This window comes from Acromyrmex echinatior, chromosome 6 (assembly GCF_024713525.1).
Source record: "Acromyrmex echinatior isolate Ae372 chromosome 6, ASM2471352v2, whole genome shotgun sequence".
NCBI classification, from domain to species: Eukaryota; Metazoa; Arthropoda; class Insecta; order Hymenoptera; family Formicidae; genus Acromyrmex; species Acromyrmex echinatior.
The window spans coordinates 10,998,662-11,019,415 of NC_141857.1; the positions used below are offsets into that span (position 1 = coordinate 10,998,662).

Below are 20,754 nucleotides of genomic sequence, written 5' to 3' on the forward strand. Positions count from 1 at the left end.
ATGCAAGAAATCCGGGTTCGACTCCCGGCCGAGGCAATATTTTTCGTAACAAGTTTATTACAGTTTTTAAAGATTAATTTGGGAAATTTGGGGGGTGTGCGGGAATGCACCGCGCGGAAAGATTCGAGTGAGAGAACGGCACACGGTTGATATGATACACGACAGTAAAGAGAATTCCGTTTCTTTGTAATTTAACAAAAGAATTTTCTTTAATATGCACAGTTACAAATTCAGAAAATATAATTAATTAAATATTAGATTAACAGAATATTAAATGCGGTCACCTTTTCCAAATTGTATTTGGAATCGCGGTGATGGAAAATCTCGGCGATTTTCTCGGCACTTCTCGAAAAGATCTGTCTTATAGCGGTTTTCACTAAGCGGTTAGCACGGCGGTTTTACGAAACGATATAGTAGCGAGACTATGACTCTAAGAACTCTAAGAAGGAGGAACGGCGAGATCGAAGCATTATTGCTTTCGGCCTGGGCTTTCTTCTTGGGAAAAATCCAATAAAATTTTGCCACAATGTAATTATTGCGTGGCATTAGTTGTACAAAATTGATTGGCGCTTTGGATTCTTTTCTAACGTTCAACGTAACAGTCATGCGCGACAGAAAATCCGTACGTGGGATTGGTGACAACGCGTGACGTATTCGTCGGAGCGCGGCGCTCGCGTGCGACAATTGAATTGTTCTAGAACTTTCGATTGTCCGTTGCCGGAACTTATTTGCGTGTACCGAATTGGTTTAAAAAGATTAAGAAAATTTTAACGAGGATTAAGATTATGCTCGAGATGAAATCACGAGCTCACCTTATGCGTACGTTCAATAACAATTACTGTCGGTCGATCGAAAGAGTTCTTACTTTTTTTTCCGAATTACCGATCTCAAACAGGGGGATTATTAATATTTCAGATTGATTGCGTTGAAAGTCCGACAACCATATCGGCACGTAATTATCATTTCGGAAATTAATTCATTTATTTGAAAATATATATATTAGTTCAACATCTCAACACTCAGACCGTAGTGGCGCTTCGTATTTAAATTAATGTTACTTAATATTTAATTATGAACATAATATATTGTATGTTATTTGGTAGAAACGAGTATAAGTCGAATACTTTTATTGTGGAGACGGAAAAAATTAATTCTCGTTGCATTAAAACAGATTTCAATATCGCAAAATCGGAGGAGCTTTGATTAACTCTGATTATTTTTGTCGGTGAGAAGCAAATTTGATTGCATAGTTGTATATTAAAAATCTTTAGATCCGAGTTTATTTTCATCCCCGAAATCGGAAAACTGAATTAGAACGTAATGAATTTGGATTAGAAATTATCCACGAAAGTGACATTAAAATCGATTACGATTCTTCCGGAATTGAAATCGATTATTTTTCAATCCGAGCGCGGATTGAACCGTTTAAAACTGATTCCGACCAATTAAAACGGATTACATTTTAATCAATTTTAATCGGTCGTTTTCGGCAGGGTTGTAATTGGCGCTAATTGCGCATTCCGGAAATTGCACTCTATGGAACTTAAGAGGTTTGTTCGCATTGCACGCTCCAACATGTCCAACACGCTCCAATACGTTCACTGGAACAATATACTAGATGTTCGCGTCGCGTTAGAGAATATTTCGTGGATCAATTAAGAACACGCTCCATTTGCCTCACTTCAGAAGTAGGTACAATTGGGGCATATTACGCACACGTAATAATTGAAAACGTGTACTGTATCGAAAAAAATATTTCAGATTCATTTTGTTTAAAAAATTTTATTTAATAAATTTTTGATATAAATATTAGGTGTTGGAATTAATTCGTAGCGTTTTACAAGTGATGGGAAGTACTTTCATTAATGTATTTTTTAATGCTCATGTGAAATAAATAACATTTTTTCATTAAAAAACGCTACGAATTAATTCCAACACCTAATATAAAAGTGTAATATAAAAATATAAAATAATAAAATAAAATAAAATGAATAACACAAACAATAGAAATCAAAGCCTTAAACGGTCTAGCTGGATCTTGAATGTTTGTATGATTCTTATGAAGTTGTCAATGTTCAGTGACAAACAGATTCAGGACAAGTGAGCATGTCATCTAACCTAATCCGTGAGACCACTCGAATGGGTCGGACATGTGCTTCGTTTCGTTTTCGAGTATTTTGTGTTACCTCGATTATTTGAAAGGCGGTTTATACAAAATAAATGCGTTTTTAATAAATATAAAGTTATATTATTTTTATATTATATTATATTATATTTATTATATTATATTAGTAAAAAGAAATCCATTATTTTTCCAATAGATGACTTTAGTAATCTGTATCTCATCTACGTCACGCGTAGACACCTAATATATTAGGTGTACAACTAAATTTTAAAGTGTTTTTTGTGTAACGTATAATTAAACTTAGAATTCAAATATTTTCGCGCTCTTTTGATATGTAGTGGCGCTTAATGTGTACTATTAAAAAACATAATTGACTTCACAAAATTGGAAACTTAATCTCAAAATTAAATGGTTTTAAAATGGCGAGCGACAAGCAATTTATTCGACACTGCATTCGATACGAATTTCATCGAGGAAAAAGCGCTGCTAAAGCATGTGAATCAATTTGTTCTGTTCTTGGAGTCAATGTTGTATCCAAAAGTATGTGTGAGTTTTGATTTAGGCGATTTAAAGAGGATGATTTTGATGTTAATGATAGAGAACGTAGTGGTGCTCCTTAGAAGGTTACAAACAATGAATTGCAAGCATTACTCGATCAAAACTCATGTCAAACACAAAACGAACTTGCACAGCAATTTGGAGTAACTCAACAAGATATTTCAATTCGTTTACGGCAGATGGAAAAGATTCTAAAGGAAGGAAAGTGGGTGCCGCATGCATCAAGTGAAAAAAACAAAAATGATCGTCTTGAGAAGTGTTTGAATCTGTACAATAAACAGCATAGAAAATCTTTCTTGTGGAAAATCGTGACTGGTGAAAAGTGGATTTTTTACGATAATTCTAAAAAGAGAAAACATTATGTCCAGGACAATCCACTACATCAACGCCAAAATGCAACATCCACAGCAGCAAAGTTATGCTATGCATCTGGTGGGACATGAAGGGTGTGCTATATTATGAACTACATCCGAATGAAACGGTTAACAGTAATCGCTACAGTCAACAATTGACAATCCGTTTAAATCAAGAAATCGAACGAAATCGTCCATTTACTGGCAAAGGAAAACGTCCTGTGAAATTGCTTCACGACAACGCTAGGCCTCATGTTGGTAAACCTGTAAAGGAAATGTTGCTAGCTCTTGGTTGGGAAGTTCTGCCGCACCCGGCGTATAGTCTAGACATAGTCCCTTCTGATTATCATTTATTCCGGTCAATGCAAAACGCCTTATCCGATGTACACTTTTGACCATTTGAAGAAGTGCGAAAGTAGGTGGATAATTTTATCGCATCGAAAGACGAAACCTTCTTCGTTTCTGGAATTCGCAAGCTGCCCAAAAGATGGCTAAAGGTCATAGATAATGATGGAGATTATTTTGATAATTAAGTGTGTTTTCGTTTCTAAATAAATAAATATTAAAAACACTTTAAAACTTATTTGTACACCTAATAATATATATAACAATATAACATTAATAAAATAAAATAATAAAATAAAATAAAAAATTAAATAAAATAAATGAAATAAGAAAATTTGCAATTAGAATTAATTATTTACAGATTTTAATATGTTAGTCAACATTAAGATCGTTTCGAAGATGCGAATTGCATCACATATTTGTTAAATTGTTAGTCAATTTAACTCGTGATAATACTACGGTAGTTTAGTAGAGTTAGCGTTTTCAAAGACCGACAAATCATTTCGGCGCGCCTTTCTGGGGACTATATACGTAGTATATTTATATACGTAGTATATAAATTAACGCAAGAATCATACAAGCATCATTTAAGATCCAGCTAGACCATGTAAAGCTTTGATTTCTATAATTTGTATTATCACACATACAGTCCTATAATATGTTTATTTACGTCACCTAAAAAGAAGTTGTTCCTTTATATTGCCAATTATTGCGAAGAATATTATTAAGGCCTCGATAATCTAAAGGTAGGACGCTCGCATGCAATGCAAGAGATCCGGGTTCGACTCCCGAGGTAATATTTTTCGCAATAAGAATTAATTATTTACAGATTTTAATATGTTAATCAACATTATTAAGATTGTTTCGAAGATGCGAATTGCATCAAATATTTGTTAAATTGCTAGTCAATTTAACTCGTGATAATACTGCGGCAGTTTCTGGGGACTACCCCAATGGAGAAAAAAACATTTTTTTAAACACTTTTAAAAACTTTAAAAAACCGTTTAAAAAAACTTTTAAATAACGGGATTTGTCCCCATTTTTTTCTATTTAAAAAACGTTTATTTAAACATTAAAAAAAACATTTATTTAAAGTTAAAAAACCGTTTTTTTAAATTATTAATTTGAACAAAATTAGAAAAAATATTGTACAACACAGAATATCTTTTGTAATTTACTATTCAATAAGATAAACATATTTATTATTTTTTATCGATAGTACATTTTATTTTAGACAACCAATTTTATTAATTAATAGTAATTTTTAATTATATTTTTTATCTTTTTTACTTACCGGATTTTGAACTTGGGATCTCAGGGTTATGAGTCTCAGACCTTATCCGTTACGCCACTTATAACTGTCGATGGACACAGTTCTTATTGTCCATAAATGATACACTTAACGCAATTATATTGGATTAACTTTTCTTTCGTGTTTATTTTTTTATTTCGGCCCGTTTTTTATTTATTTGAATTTTAGAAAATAATACAATTTTTTAAATTTTTATATTAAACATTAAATAAACGTAAAATAAATGTTTTTTTAACATATTTTAAATAAATAAATAACATAAAACAAACATTTAATAAACGTAAAGCCTATTCTACAATATACTTTTTGTTTCTTATTATTATTTCTTACATCTTGTCTTCTTGTTTCTTATCCGGTTTTTGTTTTATGTCGCCCGAGATAAAAATTAACAAACTTTGAAAGAAACAAGAAATACGTAGCAAGAAATATAATTGTCGATAAAACGGTTGCAAGGGAGAAAAAAGCAAAAGGTAAAAAGCAAGAAACAGGAAACAAAGAGCGCATTGAGGGTAGGAGGGTAGGACAAGCTTCAAACAAACGTTTAAAAAAGTGTTCTTTCGAATTATTATCAATCAAATAATTCGATTATTTCAAATTTAATAAATAAAATAAACATCAAATATACGTTTAAGAATATTCCATTAAATATTTCATTATTTCAAATAAAAAATTAATGTAAAACGAACATTTAATAAACGTTAAATAAATGTTAAAAAAAATCTTATTTTGAAAACGAATCATAAAACGTAAAATTTATTACGAATAAACGTTTAAAAAATATTTAATAAACATTAAATAATAGAGAGGAAATGTTTTTTAAACGTTTATTTTTCATTTCACGATTCGTTTTCAGATTAAATAAATGTTAATCTGAAAACGAATCGTGAAATGAAAAATAAACGTTTAAGAAACATTTCCTCTCTATTGGGACATAACATTAGTACATAATATTGGTTTAACATGAAATAAATGTTTAGAACATGTTTCTTCAAGCCATTATCTTAAATAAACAATTAATGTAAAAAAAACACATTTAATAATGTTAAATAAGCATTTAAAAAATATTTCTTCAAAATACTGTTTCAAATGAATAATTAATGTAAAACGAACATTTAATTAACGTTAAATAAATGTTTAAAAAATGTTACTTCCAAACGTTATTTTAAACAAAAAATTAGCGTAAAATGTACATTTAATAAATGTTAAATAAACGTTCAAAAAATATTTTTTCCAATTAAATGTTTAAAAAATGTTTTTTGAACAGTTATTTCAAACAAAAAATTAATGTAAATCAAACATTTAATAAATGTTAAATAAACGTTAAAAAAATATTTCTTCCAAACATCATTTCAATTTTTAAAAACTGAAGGGAATGGCTAAAACAACGACGGACCAATCACAAGTGATACCCGTATGGCATCACTCTGATTGCAGGCTCTCTACTTTATCCATGTTTTCAGTGCCTCTACAAAATGTCTAGTCGAATGCAACGAAATGGTCGCAGCCATGTTAATTTTTAGTTCGATGCTTCATAGACGTTTTGTAGAGGGTAAAGAAAATACAATGGGAGTTTACTGGCCTTGGACATAAACTGCACAGAAAAAAGGTGCATTCATATGCAAACGTCAAGCAGCAGAAGCAGCAACCAATCAGGACGATACAGGCAGTGGTGTAAAAAATATCTTTTATGTCACTTACTATTGTACGTTTACACGGCACGCTTTACGCCGAAGTTATAACATTGATGTTATAAAATTAGCCAATCACAGTCATTCCATTCTTTATAGGAATAGCTATAATTGGCTAGTTTCATAACATCAATGTTATAACTTCGGCGTAAAGCGTGCCGTGTAACAGAGATCACTATAAAAATCGCCTCGTTGATTGGTTACTGCTTCCATTGCTTGACATTAGCATTTGAATGCACCTAAAATCGTTCTGAATTAGCTACTGCATGCTTCAAAAGTGCTACGAATTCCCTAGATTGTACTAACCGCACTGTGAGTATCAATCATGAAACTTTTTTCCTAGGATGAAAAATGAAAAGTGAAAAATTTCTCCATTAACTTCAAGGTATTGGGTCATCTAAAAAGTATCCGCGGTACTTTGTCACTAGATATATGACCATCAATACACATCTAGTGACAAACAACCGCGGATACTTTTTAGATGACCCAATACCAATCATGAAACTTTATCCCTAGAATGGAAAGTGAAAAGTGAAAATTTTTACCATTGAAATTAATGGAGAAATTTTTTACTTTTCATTTTCCATCTTAAGGATAAAGTTTTATGATCGATACCTAATGGTGTTAATTTTCATTTTTCACTCTCCATCCTAGGGATTAAGTTTCATGATTGATATCCTGAATTCTTAGCACTTCTTCCAGCGCATTCATGGATGTAGTACTGAATGCATTCCATGTTTCATCTTCGAGTTTGATCTCTTTTTTACTTCGTGATGTTGCCTTAGTTTAACAATACTGACTCTCTTATAATGAGATTTTTCACAAATATAAAAAAATAGAAAATAATTTTGCTAAAAATGGACGAAGATGCACGTACACTTTATTGTGGGAATCTAAGTGAGAAAGTCACTGAGGATATTCTCTACGAGTTATTCTTACAAGTTAGTATATAATTAATGTATCCTACAATTAATACATAATGCTTCTGAAACTGGGAATTTTCCAGCAAGAGACAAATTGACACAAGAGTCATTCTGTCCTTGTTCAATAATTAATAAGAAACAAAGACGGAATGACTTTTGTGTCGATTTGTGCCTCTGCTGGAAGATTCCTAAATAATCTAATATAAATATCTGCAAAAAACAACTTTATTGGTCTTATATGTATAAACTTTACATAGCTAGTTCGTCAAAAATGTTGCATTACGCATTACAAGTTTTGTAAATTCATTAATGCAGGTTTTGCGATATGCAATATTGTCAGTAAAATATCTACAAAATATAGCAAAATTTATCGATAGTGATGATAAAAATCAAACAGACATTAAATTGTAAATATATTAATTTAAATAAATTTAATATTCTTTTTTCTGCCATTATTGCCCTAGTTTACACGGATCGTTTAATATTCGTATCAACTGATAATTTTCTATTAAATCTTAATTTCAGCGGTGTATTTAAAGAATATACTAGCATGATATAGCATATCAAGATGATTAATTAATATATATTAACGTGTAAAAGTTTCCGGCCAATGACATTCTGTACTCTAATTTATAAAAAAAAGTCTGTTAAAATTTTAATCATTGTCAAGTAAAAGATTTCATTACTCATATCTTGTATTAACACCTAATAACGATTAAAATTTTATTAAGCTTTTTTTTTAGAAATTAGAGTACAAAATGTTACTAGCCAGAAACTTTTGCACGCCACTATCATGTATGTGCACCACTGAAATTAATTTAATAGAAAATTATTAGTTGATATAAATATTAAAATAAGTATTGTTGTAAAATAGGACATTGTATTACGTGTATGATATCTAGCTGGACATAGGCACTTAATACAGATACAATTAATAAAATCTACTACAGTTTGTTTTACTATCTAATACAGTTTTTTTTTCTACATAGTTCTATCTTGGTAAATCATTAATAATTACTTATTAGATATTTGTGTAAAAATATTGTATAAACATTTGATATTTTTTAAGAATATTTGTACAGAATGCATGTTTTCAGAAAGTAATGACAAAAAGGCTAAGCGATTCCATAAAATTGAAAAATTTTGTTAAGTTATATATTAATAAATAGTAATAAGGCTCTGTACGTATAAAATAATGTGGTACAAAAGAAGGGCAAAGAGCCAGTAATGTAGCAAAGAACTTTAATTTAAATTAGCATTAAAAATTCATATAAACAATTACAATTGACAACAAACGTTTCGACTCTGATCGAATCATTTTTAATGTAGTCGTAATATTTCAACATCGTTCTAAATCAAAAATATGTACATGGTATTACAATACTATTATAATTTTTAATCCTGTATTCATCATTCCGTGTACTATGCTGTGAGTCATTTTTATCAAAAATCAAAGTAGTCATAAAAAAATTCTGGAAAAGTGACCGTGAACAAAAAAAAATTAATATTTAATACAAATTACATACAAATTAGTAATATAATAATGTACTTCATCAGTAATATCAGTAAATGTGTTAAGAGTCCATTAATAAAAAGAGAGAAAAAAACGCAGGTAGATGGTAGTCCATTTCGTGGTACAATATATTGGTTTTTTTTATTATAAAAATTACTTTAAGGAAATTTGCAAAAGTAACAAACATCTAACTTTCACTAGTTAGATAATGTCAAGAAGAAAAACATTAATCGAGAACGAAAAAACCGCAAAATAGGGAGAAAAAAGGAAAGAAGATATTAGGAAGGAAAAAGAGAATATATAATGTTAGAATACAATTCAGGCAAAGACTCTGTGTTATTTTGTTCATGTTTCAGTTTTTTAATATGCCATTTCAGATATTAACCTTTTGTTGCATGAAGGCTCTATATCTATTATTAATATGTCCACTTTATCCCATTTGAAATTGTGATTCTCCTCAATACGGTGGTTGGAAATCATTGATGGAGATTTTGAACTTATATTAATATCTGAAACATGTTCATGCAATCTGGTCTTTAATTGTCTTTTTGTCTGGCCAACGTAACTAACATCACAATCCTCACAAGATATTCTGTAAACTACATTTTGATTATGAAAATGTTTCAACTCACCCTTTCCTCTCTTTATGAAATTTTTTAATGTGTTAGGAATAGTAAAAGCCAATTTACAATTCAACACATTAACGATTGGCATGAATCTTTCAGATATTGTATTGACATATGGAATAGTAAAAAATCTTTCAGTGTCATCCTTATTATTATTCAAACTATTAATATTGTTAATATGATATTTAATTCTATAATGAATAGTCGAGAAAATAAAACGTAAATCCATTCTGTAAAAAAATTTTTATAACGTCAATCAAATTGTTTTGTTGGAACTTCGAATGACACAACCAAAAAATCTTATCCACCACTCCATAAATTACACCTCTTTTATGACAAATGGATGGTGTAAATAGAAATTAAGGAATCTACCGGAAAAGGTTACTTTACGGTATACATCGAAAATAAGATTCGTTCTTCAATAATCAATATGGTATCCAAAAAACTTATTTTTCCGTCAATGCTAACCTCCATAGTGTACTGCAGTCTAGTGTGCAACGAATTAAAAATACCTAAAATATCACCAATACTCTCAGACGGAGCAACCAAGTTAATATCGTCAACATATCGATAATAAAATAACAACCGAAAGAGCAGCAATCTGATAGCCATTTTTTCAAAGTCCTGCATAACCGTATTTGCAACGACAGGTGACAAGGGTGACCCATAGGGGTTTCAAATATTTGTTTGTACATTTTTTTATTAAAGATAAAAACAGTAGAATTCAAAACTATCCGAAAAGCAATCAAAAATTCAGCTAAAGGAATTTTAATTTTCTTGGATGTAGAATCCCACCTTCCAACAACACTATCAGATGCCAAATCTACAGGTATATTAGTAAATAGGGATACCACATCCAAGGAAATCAACATAGAATCTGGTTCTAGTTTAACACTTTAAGTTTATTAATTAGATCAAAACTATTCTTTATAAAACTAGGAGTTTCTGATATAGAATCATTAATTAGGTTATGCAGAAACAATGATAGATTATATAAAGGGCTATTTGTAGATGAAACAATAATTCTAAGAGTATTCTAACTTTAAATTAAAGTTCTTTGCTACATTACTGACCCTTCTTTTGTACCACATTAAGTTATATATGTTCAGTGATGGCTCTTTAAGTTTCTAACATCCATATTCATAGTCCTTCCTTATTTTGAAGGAAGAATGAAGGAAGCTTTCATGAAGGATTCCTTGATTCTCCAAGGCTACCTTGTTCATAAATGGATTTCAAGTTTTCCTTCTCGAAGGAAGGAATATTTTAGAGATTTTAGTAACCTACTGAAGGCAGCATATCATAATATTAGGTGTAGTAAAAAGAAATCCATTATTTTTCCAATAGATGGCTTTAGTAATCTGTATCTCGCGAATGCAGAATTACAGATTACTAAAGCCATCTATTGGAAAAATAATGGATTTCTTTTTACTACACCTAATATATAGTATATGCACTTAATATGTGAATTACGAACAAACGTTATAAAGGCATTGTTGATTAAATAAAGCATCATGATTAAGCATTTTGCAACAATAATGGACAAAAATAAAAAAATCTAATGGCAAATTCGAACACTCAGTGCGCACATTAAAACTGCTACATACACAAAATAACATAAATATATAATTATAATAAAAAATATATTAGATAATCTGCTCGTATAAATTTCAAACAACAAAATAAGGAGTTTCTATCAGGTCATTTCAATAAACGAACTTTGAAAGGTGTAAACAGTAAACCTTTATTATTCTTTTATTATCATTTCACGGAACGTTTCGACCATACTAACTCCTCAGCCGTGTTTATAAATTAAATAATTTTTAACAATAATTTATATGAACATATTAAAAACTTAGAAATTAATTTCGATAATGGTAAAAACGTATAAAACGATAAAAAAATGTATTAATCAGATCATCTCGTCCATAATCACAATATGTGTTTCAAATTTACTTTACTCAGTATAACCATGTTATACCGAGTATAACTGAGTTAAATTATAAAAACTTATGGAACAAATTATAAAAAATTATGTAAATTGTAGATCCAAACCAATTCTTCGGTTAACAGCAAGAAAGGATAATTAATGTGTTCAGAAAAGAAAGTCCAGTCAATAACTTTAGTGGTAACATTATTTTCAATTGTATATATATATATGGTTGCACTATATTCGAAAGATATATATGTAACACGTGGTGCAGAACGAATAAACGGCTAATAAGAATTATAACTATTAGTAATAAGTGTCACAGAGTTGTACACATTGCGTTAATTTTTATAATAATTTGTGAAGTTAAACAAAAATTAAAATCCATAATGTAAATCGCAGATTTATGTAAAATGAGTATAATAATTTTTGAAGTTAAACAAAATCGTATAACATAACGAAATTTAAAAATTTTAAATGATAATATTGTTATAATGTTGCAATACAGTCACTTGTTAAAAAAAAACATTGAAGGGTTATAGCTGTCCCAATAATGCAATCACTTACAATGATACAGCAGGCAAAATATAAGATCCTATTCCCCATAATCTTTCCTTCCTTAACTTAATATCTTTACACATGTAATATCGAATTTTCTTAATAATGATGTAAACGATCACCGGATAGATAATAAATCGCAAATGCTGCTATGTGCGACGGATGAACAGAGAGAAACATACTACTCGCTAACGTTTTTGTTATTAACAAAGGTACTCAACAGATAAACATACAGATCGTCGAGAGATTCTATTCTTCTTTAAATTTGCACTATTAACCTACTCTTAATATACGAGGGCAAGGTAAAAAGTAATCGATCTCAACATGAAAACATGAACTATGTACAAAGTTTTTAGTTAAGTACCAAGTGTTATATATCAAATTACTCGCATTGAAAATATCTATAATTTCTCCTTTGACCATTTTGCTAAACAATTCACAGCTAAAAAGTTATAGCCAAAAAACCATAAGAAGAAAAAAAGCAAAAAACAAAAATTTAAGAAAAAAAGTACGACTTGTTGTTGAAGATGCCGCCATCGAAGTCAAACTTTTCGATATATATTCAAGTGTTATATATCATATTGCTCACATTAAAGGCGGCTACAATTTCTGCCTTGACCATTTTTCTCTACAGGTTAGCATAGGCTCGGTAGGCTTATAAGTTGCTGCGGCAGATTTGAAAAAAAGCGCTAACATATTTTTGACTCTAACTTTTTTAGCTATGAATTGTTCAGAAAAGTGGTCAAAGTATAAATTATAGATATTTTTAATACGAATAATTTGATATATAACACTTGGTACTTAACTAAAAACTTTGTACATAGTTCATGTTTTCATGTTGAGGTCGGTTACTTTTCACCTTGCCCTCGTATAATGTTTCCGAAATAAGTCTCTTGTTATAATTCGATTCTGAGTCTAATATTTTTATATTCAACTAAAGCTATGATTATAATATAACGAATATTCTATTATAACAGAATGTCTGAATTAATCTACTTTCTTGTCTTCTCTTAGTCTGTCCCACATAAGAAGCGTCGCAATCATTACATAAAATCTTATACGTTATTATTGTCAAAAAATTCTTTCTTATCTTTATGTACTTTTATGAATTTGTTTAACTTATTAATACATCTGTAACACATGTCATAGACTGCTTTACTAATCATTTGTGTGGCGGATTGTGTAACACCGTGGATAAATAGAAGCATAAAGAATTTTTTTATATTAGTATTTTCATCATTGCTTTGAAAATTCCCAACCCTTGGTGAGAGAAGTTTTTTGACCCTCGAGTTGATCTATTTAAATATCATTTCTAACGGATATCAGTTATTTAGAAGTACTGCCACAACCATTTCCAAATTTTTCTGATAGAATTTTGGTTGTGAAAGTAAAACTTTGATCTATCAACCAGATTATATGTGGTACCCACCTTATGACATCGTGGGTGATTAGAAAAATAAGATAGGTATCTACACGAGTAAGTCTTTTTTTGAAACCAATCCACATTTATTACACCATCCTCTACTATCAACAAAAGATCAAGAAAACTTATTCTGTGATTCTCTTCATATTCTATAATGAATTGTAATCGTTTATGTATATTATTAAAAGTCTTATGAATAAATGACACCAAATTAGATAGAGCAGTCATAATTATATCGTTCACATATCGGAAATAAAAGCTGATAAATATATTTATAGATAAATAAAAAGCATAAATATATGTTTATAAATAAACATAGAAATCGCTTAAAATCGTTTAATCGTGAAATATTCAATACATTATACTATTATACAAGTATATTAAATATGTATTTCATAATTCGAAATATTTGCATTTTATTTTTATACTCAAATTAGTGTACAACGGCTTTAATATGCATCAATGCTTCTAATCGAATTCGCCATAATGCTTATTATACGAAGGAGAAAATTTTTTTTGGTGCAGCTTATTTCCGAAAAAAAGTTATAGAAAATAATTATCGATGCGATAAATCTAAATTAAAAGCTATCGAAAATAGAAGGACCAATGTAACGAATTAAATTTGGTGATTTGATTGGTTATGAAGGCTGCACTTCCTCCTTAAGGAAACTCGTAATCTCCTTTGAGAAAAGGAAGTTAATAAGGCTCTTTGTTTGTACAAGGAAGATAAAACATGAAATAAGGAACAAGGAAGCTTCATTCCTTAAGGAAGGATATGGATATAAATCAATTTCTATTAAACATTTGTTGATTGGTTTTATAAAGTTTGATTTATAAAAACTTTTTTACTATTATTAATTTTGCTAATGTTCAACAGAATGAGAAATTAAAAATAAGCTAATGTGAAATAATTCAGGATATTTGTGTATAAAATATATATACAATATATATAAATAAAGTACATTTAATGTAAAAATATATATAAATAAATAAAGTTTATTAATTAATTAATCAATTAAATGTTTTGATGCTGTTTTTAGGTCATCCTTAGTATAATAAAAAAGTTTATTAGGTATTTCCTTAGTATAATAAAAAGATTAATAGGTATTTCATTTATAATAAAACCAGATTGTTGAAATGAATATCGATTTGATTTCGAAATATTAATGTGCAAAATTAAAAATTAAAAAACAAACGTCTTCAGTATTCGACAAAATACTTAAATCATGTGTCCACAAAATTGAAACTAAAATATATAAACGGTCACAATATGTAAGGATCTAATTTTATCAATTAGATAAAATTTATATTGTAGTGGAATTACATTGAACATCCAACATAAATTTAATATAAAATGATATATCCAGTATAATACAAAGAAGACATGTAGCGTATGAGTTGTTGAGCTTACGAGAGATTTATCGAGTGAATAAATATATTTGAGCTTATGGGAATGCTGGAGCCGTCTATATTATTGATAAAACTAGCGTTTTTGACATTTTTGACGTTTTCCTCCAGCATCCCTTTATAAGAGATTTATCGAGCTAATAAACGTGTTTATACAAAAATTAATAAATAAATTGTGGAAAGTCAATATAACGGATCTAAGAGAGTAGTATCATTCTGCAAATTCAAACCTTGCTTTTGCTTTCGAATATGTGTCATATCGGAAATTAATCTCCTATTTGATATTTTCTCTTTGACTCTAAAATCTTAATGTCCTTCCAATCAAATTCACATCCATCACTTAACTCTATGTTCTATAATAACAGAATGTTAGGTACTATTTCTGTTTATGTGGTTCTTATGATCATTTATTCTTGTTTTTAACAAACATTTGATTTGGCATACATATGAGGCATCACAATTACTGCAATTAATTCTGGAGACGACATTTGAGTGCAATAGAGTAGATATATTATCCTTTAGAGTATTTTGATAAAAAATATTTAGGTGTATGCTGTGCGTATTGTATGATTGTTTTTAAAAAAATTTTAAATTTTTCAGAAATTATAGTAATATTATATATGGTATGGTGAGATAAGTATGCAAATCTTTTTCATTCTTCTGTTTTACTACTAATCAAACTACGTTTATACGGCAATTATTAATCGAATTTAGTAACATTCGTAACTTATAAGTCTCGAAATATATATTCGTTTACACGAAGTAGTTTTAATTTATCTTACTGCCCTGGTGGAATAATTTCACTGAAATTATTCCACATATTGGAATACTTCAGCAAAATTTCAGAAGAATTTCAGTTTAATTTTAGCGACTTTTAGTTGACAAATTGATTTTCAGCAAAATTTCAGGGAAATTTCTGTAAAGTTTCAGAGAAATTTCAACAAAATTTCAAAGAAATTTTAATTCAATTTTAGTGATTTTTCAATATGTTAGATAAAAAATTAATTTTCAGTGAAATTTTAGCAAATTTTCAACAATTTCGCTGAAATGTTCCAAAACGTGGTAATTTCAGCGAAATTTTTCCAGAATGATATAATAAAAATAAAAAAAATAAAAAATTGTATAATTTTTTGATTATGTTCTAAGTTCGTAGTATTCGACGTTGACAATACAAGCATAACAACCGTTCCTTATGTTTACACGGCCTCTTAAAACCGGTTTTATAAATTTATACATTTTTGCTATCGGATATAGAGTAAAGCCCCAGACATAATACAAAGGAATAGCGATAGCAATAGAAATAATACAATTTCAACTCATCAGAAATCAGATACTGGAATATACAGTTTCTGATAAGTTGAAATCGTGTTATTTCTATCGCTATCGCTATTCCTTCGCATTATATCCGGGCTTAACACAGCTATTAAGGTGAGGTCGTCATGGCTCGGCAAAGCTCTAGCTTCGTGGACGGCTCGCTATTGCTTGCGATTCATGACTCGTGATACATCATTTTCGGCGATTTGCGATAAGTTTTGCGAGTTAAAGAAGCCTTTGTGAGTAGACAAGGCTCTTTGCACTATTGGATTGTCAATGATTGCATTCAAGCAGAATGTTTATTTTGCAAATGTTGAAAGTTTTTTTTTGTTAATACAAGATCTAAAAATAGGGTAAAATCATTAGTTGTGGATCACTGTTTAAAAAAAGATTCATATTTTTATCCAAAACAATATCAAAGAATTAATAAAATGTTTAATAGTTACGATTGATTATAAAGATTATATTATGAATGATTTTATTTCATTTTATTACCGTTTTATATATTTTAATTTGAATTAAATAAATGCCAATGTTTCGTGAATCTTGCAGTCCACTTCATCAGGGCGAGGAACAGCCTGATATTGAACTGTTCCTCCAGGGTTCCTCTTCTGAACTGACCTCGTTCCTTTTTTATATTACGCTACTTGTTGGAGGTAAGGGGGAAAAAAGAGAATTATGGGTTTGCAAAACGTAGGTTCACGAAACGTTGCATTCCAAGAATGGATCTGGATACGGAGGAAACCCGCGAAACGCATAATCTTTATATACATAGAAAGCACCCGTGAAAATCTCAAGAATATTATTAAATAAAGTAATGATAATTATCCCATGTACTAATTACGGAAAATTCACCAAATGCTTTATCTTTTTTAGTGGCGTTACTACATCCCATAAGAATAATACAAATGATTTGCGCATGCATATCGAAATAAACAAGATGTTTGGAATTTAAATGTCAAAACTTCGGGAGCGTGTAAGGGATCGGTAAGAAAAAAGTCCTGTAGAGATATGTTCGTTTTTGCAATAAAATTGCAAAAAAGATAAAACGTGATTTTCATTTTTGTATTTTTCATTACTTATTTACATTGTATTTATTCATTTGCTTAATGAAGATATTGTTCAAAATGTTGGCCTCTTGCAGCAATGCAAACATTGCATCTAGCACGAACAGCTCATGTTACAGTTAAACACTGATCTGATGATATTTGGTGCACTGCAGCTTCGATTCAATTTCTCAATTGTTCTCTAGAGTTGATTGATAACGAATAAACTTCTTGCTTCAGGGTTTCCCACACAAAGAAGTTCAGTGGTTTGAAGTTCATCAGGATGACCAAGACAATAGTAATTCACTCGATGACTTCCGACAAGTACTGACGAATTTACATTTATTTTAGGAGAAAGGCAGAAATGTAAACAAATAAAAAAAAAGTTTTTACCTGAAAACGGAATTATTATTATTGTTTTTGTGCACGATTTTAATAATGATAATACTTCAGAGGCAGTGTGAGAACAAAGCAACTATGTTTTGCCTATTTGCAATTTTCTCCGAAACGAAACATATCTCTACAGAACTTTTTTTCTTAGTTTATCGATCTTCAAAGTTTTGACATTTAAATTCCTGTATAAAATGAAATAATAATTAATGATCTACATTAATTTTAGGGCCTAATTGTGGATCATGATGCAATTTTAATACATTCAAGTTTATTTAAAATTAGTGACAATTAAAAATCAACAATAATTAAAATTACAAAAATTAATAAAAATTAAACGTTTAGCAAAAAAAAACGGATAAATTATGAATAGTAACACTTTTTGCATTTAGAAATGTAAAGTATTTTATATTTTATTTTGAGACTTAAGGCACGATTGCACCAACATTACTTTGACTTTAAGCAAGGCTTAAAACTCTGTTTTTATCTCTCTTTTGCTTTAAAACGAGATGATGAGACGTTGGTACAACTAGACCTAAAAAACAAATAAATATTTTCGAGATGGCATCATTTGTAAGATTTAACAAGTTTTTAAATATTTTTATAATAAAGGAGGGTGTCAATTTTCGAGGGTTTCGCGACCACTCGGGAATCGTTTCATTTTATGTTTTCTTATGTATTTTCTTCGTAGAAACCAAAAATAATTATTATAATATCGCCAGACTTAAGAAAAATTGGTACATTGAAATAAAGTGAATAAAATCCTTATTTGCATCGTTATAAAATCGCTGTCAATTATGTCTCAATGATTTCGAAATTAATTCCAATTGGATAAAGTGCGAGTAATATTGCACCACAAAATGTTAAGTAGATTATATTTTTTATTAGGACATTTGTTACAAAAAAAATTAATAATCAATTATTGCTTTGCAACTAATCTTTTTTATGAATTATTTTGTATTTTCAGATCTGATTTATATCGACTGTAATATTGATAATTGACAACGAAAAGGTTTTCTTATTTAAAAAACAATGATAAATGACGAGATGCCCTCTTTCTTTTTATTCGGATTTAGGACCGACAGTGATAAAGTTACATTACATATTTACATATTCACATATTATAGTACAGAGCGGAATTAGTTGCCCATTTCTAAGGCGACCCCCACTATCACTCGAGATTCGGCGGCCGAGTCTACGCGACGCTATGCCCCAAGAGCGTCGCGATACAAAAAGTATGCTGGGAGCATACTTCCGACAAATATCATTAAAATATTTTCTTTCCTACATTTTTTCATTTTTATAACAATCCTAAGAATAGTATGGATGCTATAAAGATCTGTCATTACCTTGAGTTGCGTATATGCTTCACATGTTAAAACTGCATATTTTGATTGACAATTATCTCAAAAACTAGACAGTCAATATGTTTCTAATTGCACACAAACAGAAGAGAGCGTTTCTTACTTGTATGTCAAATTTTAACATATTTGTAAAAAAATTATTTCTTTATATTAGGAAATACCTCTTCGATAACATTGACTTATATTTGTTATAGAGGTGAGGATACTGATCAACTTTTTCTTATAAATTAATTGCTGATCTCTTATAGTTTTGAGATGTATTTACATGACACTCATTTCTAAAATTTCATTATTTTCTGTATATCGCACGATTTTTCACGCGAAGCGACTTTCATCCCACCTCCTCCCTGCTTAGGGGCGAACGATTTCCACGCCAAGTGACTCTTACTCCACCTCCCCTCCTGATTAGGGGCACGCTAAGCGAGTTTCATTCCACCCCCTTCCCCTGCTTCAAGGACGTCCGACTTCCATTTCCCTTGACAGGAGGGAATCATTTAGTAAGGCGAAGATCTAAATATCTTAGAAATTAAGAGACCGCCGATTAATTTGGATAAGTTGTTCAGTATCTTCACCTTTATAAAATTGTTAAAGTCAAGGTCATTGAAGAGGCGACCTCTAATATAAAGATCATTTTATGTTAGTACTACCTTAAAATATTGATCGACACCAAGTACATTTGATAAACGCAACGTCATTACAAAAACACAGTTTTTCAGATTTTTTTTTAAAGAAAAACAGATTTCATTTAAAGCAAACGTCTCAGTAGCACTGTTGCAATGACAAGCTTATTGGCCATTTTAATAAACCATTAGTTATGAATCAAAAGTTGGAAATTGGCGACTGTGATTACTCAATTTCCAGCTTCTAACTTCTGATTTATGATTAATGGCTTATTGTAAAATGCGTGTAAGATTTGCGATCCGCGTTCTGCGTCTTATGTAAAACCGACTTACCAGGTGTATGCATAAGTTTTTTCCGGTTTAACTAAGAGATGGCGTCAGCGAAAAGTACGCAGCGTATTAATTTGACACATACGCCATTTTGTTCGTCTGACATTTAACTACAAACACACACAAGTTGAGTCCGCCAAAAACTAGCGTCTTTGTTTTATCGTTCAGTGATCATGTCGAGTTTTGTGCCTGAAAAAGAACATTTACGGCATGCATGGCTTTTTTTATTTAATCAAAAGAAAAAAGCTGTTGAAAGTCGTTTGCTGGTAGAAACATATGGTGAACACGCTCCATCGATTAGAACATGTGAGACATGGCAATTTAATCGACAATTTAAAAATGGTGATTTCAATATGAAAGACAGTGAGCGCTCTGGTAGACCACAAAAATGCGAAGACGAGCAATTGCAGGAGTTATTGGATGAAGACCCAACTCAAACTCAACGGTAATTAGCAGAAGCATTACATGTATCACAAGAAACAATCAGCAGACGTTTACGAGCAATGGGAAAGATCAATAAACTCGGTAAATGGGTCCCACACAATTTGAATGAACGTCAAATAGAAAATCGCAAAGTCACTTGTGAAATGCTGCTTCAACGCTACGAAAGGAAATCATTTTTGCATCGAATTGTGACGGGTGACGAAAAATGTATTTATTTTGAAAACCCGAAGCGGAAAAAATCGTGGCTTTCACCTGGCGAAGCCGGTCCATCAACACCAAGGCCAAATCGCTTCGGCAAGAAGACCATGCTCTGTGTCTGGTGGGACCAGAGCGGTATTGTGTATTATGAACTTTTGAAGCCCGGCGAAACCGTTAATACACAACGCTATCGCCAATAAATGATTAATTTAAACCACGCATTAATCGAAAGACGACCGGAATGGGCCAGAAGACATGGCAAAGTGATTTTGTTACACGACAATGCGCCG

At 30.3% G+C, this 20,754-nt stretch overlaps 2 protein-coding genes across 3 annotated transcripts in view; both read left to right on the forward strand.

Moving 5' to 3' along the window:
* Positions 1-2,650: 2,650 nt before the first annotated feature.
* Positions 2,651-3,431, forward strand: LOC105144943 (mariner Mos1 transposase). The gene is made up of 3 exons (XM_087406798.1): positions 2,651-2,665; positions 2,746-2,998; positions 3,052-3,431. Exons 1-3 carry the CDS (start codon positions 2,651-2,653, stop codon positions 3,429-3,431), a joined length of 648 nt encoding a protein of 215 aa, XP_087262924.1.
* Positions 3,432-6,854: 3,423 nt separating this feature from the next.
* LOC105144942 (splicing regulator RBM11) overlaps positions 6,855-20,754 on the forward strand; it is a 37,127-nt gene continuing 23,227 nt past the window's right edge. The window contains exons 1-4 of one of the 2 annotated variants that reach the window (XR_845998.2): positions 6,855-7,322; positions 16,625-16,728; positions 16,949-17,059; positions 17,359-18,212. Coding sequence is in view for 1 of the 2 variants with exons in the window: in XM_011054205.2 (XP_011052507.1) it covers positions 7,239-7,322 (84 nt within the window). In the remaining variant the exon portion in view is untranslated. Of the gene's footprint in view, positions 7,323-16,624; positions 16,729-16,948; positions 17,060-17,358; positions 18,213-20,754 lie in introns of those variants that run through there. The other variant, XM_011054205.2, reaches the window with a different exon arrangement.

Excerpts from the sequence above, each read along its gene's own strand:
- LOC105144943 (XM_087406798.1), top strand. Across the intron at positions 2,999-3,051 it reads CTTGTGGAAAATCGTGACTG|GACAATCCACTACATCAACG; the intron begins GTGAAAAGTGGA and ends CATTATGTCCAG.